Source organism: Propithecus coquereli, unplaced genomic scaffold (genome assembly GCF_000956105.1).
Source record: "Propithecus coquereli isolate 6110/MARCELLA unplaced genomic scaffold, Pcoq_1.0 Scaffold10, whole genome shotgun sequence".
Lineage (NCBI taxonomy): Eukaryota > Metazoa > Chordata > Mammalia > Primates > Indriidae > Propithecus > Propithecus coquereli.
Genome location: NW_012133858.1, coordinates 17,365,718 through 17,372,727, shown reverse-complemented (window position 1 = coordinate 17,372,727; position 7,010 = coordinate 17,365,718). Strand labels below are relative to the sequence as shown.

Sequence of the window (7,010 nt, the reverse complement as noted above, 5' to 3'; positions counted from 1 at the left end):
TTTCTTTATTTGTAAAATGCAGATAAACTACCTCTCACAGGGTTGTGAAGAGGAAATGGAATAATGTAGGCACTCAATAAATGACAGCAATTATTACTGTGCCTGTTGAATTAATACAAAACATAAGCAAAAAGAACCACCACGTGGCAGTATGATTTTCTAACCTTTTAATGTGATCTCACTTTGTTTGGCACAAAGATCTAGACTGGTAACCTGATGGATGAGTTGCTTTGTGTGACTGCCCACGGTGGCGGGCACTACATTGCTGGTCCCTAAAAGCATTTAAGGAGAGGCGTGATAGTCAGCAGTGGGATGCATGCCAACTGTTTTATTTATGATGCCTATTTGGACCAAAAGGCCAGCCAGCATTTGGGCCCCAGGAAGAAGCCTAGGGCCTCATTCACATCATTACTCCACAACGCGGCGGAAAGACTGCACAGCTGGGGAGGCTGCACTCCAGTCGATGGGCTTCCGGTACTCCTTCTTCTCCAGCAGGTACTGCCTGCCACGGTAGTTGGGTAGCTCATAGAAAATCCAGACACCCTCCAGCACCTTACAGGAGTGGATCTCTCGCATGTGAAACTGCTCCATGATGGAAGGGCAATCTTCAGTGGTTTCATACATCTGACCACTAAAATCTGCTTTCTCAAAGATTTGAATCTTATACTGGCCTCCGCTGGGCTGAAAAAAACACAAACGGCAACCATTACGGAAATCACCAGCAGGTTAAGAACTTAGAGAACAGTATAGCTCCAAATCTACTACCTTGAAAGCTAGATGATCTAAACATCCATTTCCACTGTGTACTGACTGAAACAGCTTTCTTTTTATTTTTAATTATTATGGGAACATGATAGTTGCATATCTTCATAGGGTACGTGTGATGTTTTGATACAGGCATACAATGTGTATTAATCAAATCAGGGTAATTGGGGTATACATTTCCTCAAGCATTTATCATTTCTTTGTGTTAGGAACATTCTAATCCCTCTTTTTTAGCTATTTTAAAGTATACTCCAACTTATTGTTGATTATAGTCATGTTGTGCTATCACATATTATTCATTTTCTCTATCTAATTGTACTTTTGCACCCATTAACCATCCCCACATAATCCCCCCATCCCCACTATCCTTCCCAGCCTCTGGTAACTGTCATTCTGTTCTCTGTCTCCATGAGATCAATTGTTTTAATATTTATCTCCCACGTATAAGTGAGAACATGTGAGATTTGCTCTTTCTGTGCTTGGCTTATTTCACTTAACATAATGTTCTCCAATTCCATCCATGTTGTTGCAAATGGCACGATTTCATTTTTACGGCTATATAATTTTCCATTGTGTATATGTACCACGATTTTTTTTATCCACTTATCCACTGATGGACACTTAGGTTGATTCCAAATCTTGGCTCTTGTGAATAGTACTAAACAGCTGACTTTTAATAAGAAAAAATTATCTCCTCAAAATACTCAAGAAGGAGAGGAAGTACCATGAGAATAATTAGTGTATTGAGTCCTGTGATGAACTGATCTAAGATGTCATTTAAGCGTCAGCAGCCAACAAAAGACAGCCACACATTAAGACATAGAAAAACCTCCAGAAAACTTTCACATAAAAGCAAGCAAGAGAGAGACAGAGAGAGTGAGAGAAAGGGAGCCAGGGAGGGAGGGAGGGAGGGAGGGAGAGAATGCGAGCAAGTCGGCAGATGTACCAGATGAACGGCTCTGCAGGAGCTGAGGCGGTCGTTGAGGCCCATCCAACGCTGGTACTCAGGGTACTCTCCCTGAGGTAAGACGTACATGTACCCAGCAAAGTTGGGCCTTTCGTACACAGCCCAGGTGCCTCCTTCCACCCTAATGGAGTTGCAGCGACTTAGGTAAGTGTGGAAATCTGCACAGTCGCAATCACAGTCATAGCGGCGGCCTTGAAAATTTTTGTCTTCATAGAAAGTGATCTGAAGTACAGGCAAACAAAGAAAACTGAAGAATTAGGTAGCTTTATTCACAGAGGAGATAAAAATTAAGAACACATTGCCCTCCTTTAGAAATTCCTTTCTCCTCAATTTTGAGGAGAAAATATATAGTTCTACCTCACCTCACAAAATATGCTTTCTGGCAGACAACTTTAGTTGTCAACAATAGGAATGAGTACTTTCTAAAGGCTTAATAGGAAGCAAAACAGAAGAGTGCTCTAATGTAAGCCAACAGTTTCAGACTCAAGTCTTCCTTTACGTCCCCACAGCTCTCTGTACTTATATTATATTATAAATTACCCATCTGTGTGGCTATCCTTCCCACTAGACTTCCTCTGGATTTCTTCCAAGGGCAAGGACCAAGCCTTACTTAAGCTATGGATCCCCTGTGCCCAGCACTTGACAAGCCCTCAATGAATGTTTGATAAAGATGAGTGAGTTCCAAATGCAGAAATTCGTGATAGATGATATATAGTGAAAAATACAACATAAACCTTAGCTTTAGAAAGATTATTTTAGATGGATATAGAGCATATACACATGCAAATATACATATTATGTTCTGTATTATTAGCTTATTGCCAATAGAGTAGTTGCAAAGTAACAAAGGCAAGAATGCTCTTTTTGTTTTGTTTTTCGATATAGGGTCTTGCTCTGTCGCCCAGGCTGGTGTGATGTGGCATCATCACAGCTCACTGCAACCTCGAACTCCTGGGCTCAAGTGATCCTCCTGCCTCAGCCTTCTTAGTACCTGGAACTACAGGTGTGTACCACCATGTCCCTCTAATTTTTTAAGTTTTTTGTAGAGATGGGGTCTCACTATGTTGGCCAGGCTGGTCTCAAACTCCTGGCCTCAAGCCATGCTCTTGCCTGGGCCTCCCACAGTGTCGGGATTACAGGTGTGAGCCATAGTGCCCAGTCAGGAATGCTCTTTGCTTCACACTCTCACCAGGTTTCTAACACAATGCCTTGGGTAAGTCTCTGACGGCAGCCATGGGAAACCAGGAATAAGAAGCCTGGGCTCTAGAGCTGCCTCTCCACAATCAGCCTTACAACCTTAGTCAAGTCGCCTCTCTGGGCTTCAGCTTCCCATTTTGTCAAATGCAAGGACTAGAGCGGATGGGAACCCCTGGCTGTAAAACAACTCAAGAGCTTTTCTGGTTGAAATAGGGGATAGAGTTCCCAGGAACTCCTAAGGATTCACAAAGCATTTTCTGAAAACCACTATAAAAACCACAAATGGACTACAGAGTTTATTACTGTTGTTCAATAATTCCACAATCTAAGATCAATGTTAGGTTATAATTTAAACTGAAACTACCGATGTCATGCTTTGAGCGGTTAATTCCCTAGCACTATGCTGCCCCCTTGTGGCTGATTTGCTTCATGGATTTAAAAGTAGAAAACCATGTGAGTCATTTCAGACGAAAAGTAGAGCCAGGCAGAATCTTGAGAGGATCTTGAGCTGAGGATTGAAGGATAATTGGGTATTTTCCAGAGGCAAAGAAAAAGACAAGTCTGTTCAAAAGATTAAAGAAGTGAAAGAACATGGTCCGTTACAGGGACAATAGTTTGTTTAGCCTAATGCATTTTGTATATGTGAAATATTAGAAAATAAAGCCAGAAAAATGACACAGGAGCCATGCTAGAATCTCTGGTGATTATTTGAGAGCTGTACATAGTAGTCTGTGCCTGGAAATAGATAGCTGCTATGGGCCAGGCGTGAGATGATGAGGGCCACTGAAGGGCAACTGCTGTGTGAATTTAGAATTTGGTGACTAATTACATGTAGGGAATGAAGGAAAGGATGTAGCACAGATTTAGATACATGACACCTCAGTTTACAGATAAAAAAAAAAAAATCCCAGCACTACTGCTTGCTATGTAACCTCGGACAGGGCATTGAACCTTTCTCTAAAGCTCTTCATTTGCAAAATGGGATAATAGTATCTACTGTAGAGGGATGTTCTGAGGGTCCAATGGCATAATATTGATCAAGTATTTAGTTTAATACCTGACTCGTAATTGCCAATAAGCTTTTGTGACAGTTGTTACAGATGAAGAAGTGACTTGCCTAACGTTACTAGCTAGTTACCAGTTAGTTGCAAGTAAGCCAGTGACTGCAGAGCAAAACTCCTGGTTAGTATCTGTGGTTCACTTCCTTTTCTTTTGCTGTCCTCCTACCTGCGCAGCTAGCTCTGTTTAACATGGCAGCACTTACTCTCTTAGACACTGAACAAGACTGATCCTGAACCTCAGAGGCTTTTCCCATGACCTGTGGAGAGATCTTTAGGAAAATCAGGTAACTTCTCTAAGAACGACTAGATTCTAAACTCCTTAATTCATATACTCAATTTGCCTTTGGTTTTTTGGTAATTCACCAAAAAGGAGGCATTGCAAGAGATGCTATGGGAAGTGAGGTTAATATTATCTATTTTACTTCATGGTTTCTCACACTCACTGCCCTCTCAACATTTGCTTGACTGATACCAATGTCTGAGAAGTGGAAATATACACCACACTCAATAAGCTCACCGGATGTTCACGCTCCCAGCAGATGAGCCAACCATCCCAAGGTTGAAACAAAGCTCTTGTCCTGTTACTATGGAATCATTACTGAGCTCCAGGACCACGCTCTCCTTTCAGTGGGAGGCCTTCCAAATCTCAGAGCCAGAGAATGTTGCACCTACCTAGGCTCAATTTCTATTTGTAGAAGAACCATGAAATCCACAGTATTGTCAGCTAAGAGGTTTTGGCCCTTGGGCAAAAAATTTTGTAGAGAAGGCTAAGAAATGTACAGAAGGTTTTCCTAGAAATTATTACAAAATTTCTATCATTTTCAAGTTTATATTTTTGAAAAATAGCCTACTAGTCCAATGTAGCAGAAAGAAAAATGTCTTAAGTATCCCAGAGGTAACAAAAACATACTTAGTAAAACTACATTCCTTCTACCAAGCCCATAACTCCTCTGATTAAACGGCTAGCAAGACAGTGGGAAAGGGAGAAGCAATGATAAAGAGTAAGAAATAACTTACTGTGTCCTTTGGCCTAGCAAGCAAAACTTATTTAACTAAATGAACAATTCAGCTATAAATAAGAGTACACTATTGCTGCTCTGGAAATCTTTAAAATCGAGAGATACTTTCATCTGTCTGAGACAGTTACGGTTATCTCACTTGATTGTTCACAGTCAGTTACAGATTGAACTCCTTGTGCTACTACTTTCCCCCCTCCTCACTATTGCACTTGACTAGTCTTTAAAAAAAAAAAAAAAGGGATAGTTATGTAACAGCCTTCCCTCAAGGCACATGGATATCCCTCTACGGACTTAAAATTCTTTTTAGTGGGATTTGCATGGCATATTTTCAAGAACCTCAGAGCACTAACAACACTTAGTTATCTCCCCAAACCTTCTGGATGACAAGCATGATTATTAGTTCTATTTTCCAATGGAAAAAAATCAGGCACTAATTAATTATGGAACAAGTTAACAGGTACCTTCTGACATGACACAATGGGAAGTACACAACAATGCCTATGTAGCTTTCTTGCCAAAGATGCTTAGTCTGAATCTGAACATGAGGAAATAATTGGAGAAATCTATATTGCAGGACTTTCTAAAAGATACTTGGCCTACATTTTTAAAAATGTCAATATATCAAACAACAACAACAACAACAAAAAAAAGGTAGGGGGACTGTTCTAGATTAAACAGGCTAAAAAAATAAAGAGGCTAAGGAGACATGACGACCAGATGCAATACATGATCTTTGACTGGATCCTACATTAAGGGAAAAACCAGCCACAAAGCACGTTTCTGGGGGCAACTGGGGAAGATTTAAGTTGGTTTCAATATTAGGTATTATATTTATGATAAATCTGAGGACATGATAATGACACAATGTTTATACAGGGGAATATCCTTGCTTTTAGGAGATGCATGCCTAAGTATTTAAGGCAAAAGTACAGGAAACTCTGCTACTTATTTTCAAATGGTTTAGTAAGAAGGAGACAGGGACACAGAGAGACCAAATATGGCAAAATGTTAACAATTGGAGTGAAGGATACACAAGTATTCATTCAATATTTCTTATTCTTTCAGGATTCCATGGGTTTGAAAATTTTCAAAGTAAAAAACTGGAGGAAAAACCAGGTACCAGCTGTGCCTTACACCCACTGGTCAGTGGAAGAGCTAAAAAGAAGGCATATTCCCTCATTCCTAAAGCCCTGAGAGATCAATTTTCATCCCAGCAACGGTGAGTCAAATATTTTGGAGGCAATTTTCCTAATGTAAAGGAGCACTTTATTTGGGGAAAGGGTAAGAATAACTGCTTGAGTGAAGGAGATATATAGGATTTTATTCACTTGATTGGCCCATCCACCTTGGCCATTTAGAACATTAATGGTTGAGGCTAAATTTCACAAAATATATTTTTAATTTACTACTAAAAGTTTTCTACTTCATATAATCTTCATCAGCATGTCTTACTCCTGTGGAGATTCATAGAATATTAGTTGCTACAAGGCAGAAAGATAATCCTTAATAAGGTGTTTGGTAATTCTGTTAGAGTTGAAAATATAATAAACATTTCTTAATCTTCTCAGCCAAGCCCAGCCCTAATCATTATGATACTCACCTCCAGGCAAAGCAGCCAAAACTTTTTTCTGTGTTCCTTTCAGTGTATCTTTAGGTGAAAAGTGGGTAGGCTAAAAATTGGTATGACCATTTACTTACCTTGGTTCCAGTTTTAGACATATTTGGTGCATAGGTTGGTTTCCCCAGTGCTGAAAGAAATTCAGGAATAGCTACAGAGAGTTAGAGGCACAGTGACATTTATACTGGGCTGGTTTCAAATCAAACAGTTGCTTAGTCATGAGAATAGAATCCAAAAATTGAGTCAGTCATTTAGAGGCTATTGATGGTTTCTAGAAAAAACCAATTGGGATTATGAAATAAAAGAAAGCTTCAGTATCCCCTTTAATGCTTACCAAGCCCTAATGCATTATAGACTTTGCTGAGTCAAGACACCAAAACCCA

At 39.9% G+C, this 7,010-nt stretch overlaps 1 protein-coding gene across 1 annotated transcript; it reads right to left on the bottom strand.

Moving 5' to 3' along the window:
* Positions 1–308: 308 nt before the first annotated feature.
* CRYGS (crystallin, gamma S) lies at positions 309–6,774 on the bottom strand. The gene is made up of 3 exons (XM_012640151.1): positions 6,708–6,774; positions 1,712–1,954; positions 309–681 (listed from the first exon to the last, which is right to left on the bottom strand). The coding sequence occupies exons 1-3, from the start codon at positions 6,726–6,728 to the stop codon at positions 409–411; spliced, it is 537 nt and encodes a 178-aa protein (XP_012495605.1). The 5' UTR covers positions 6,729–6,774; the 3' UTR covers positions 309–408.
* Between the last annotated feature and the right edge of the window lie 236 nt (positions 6,775–7,010).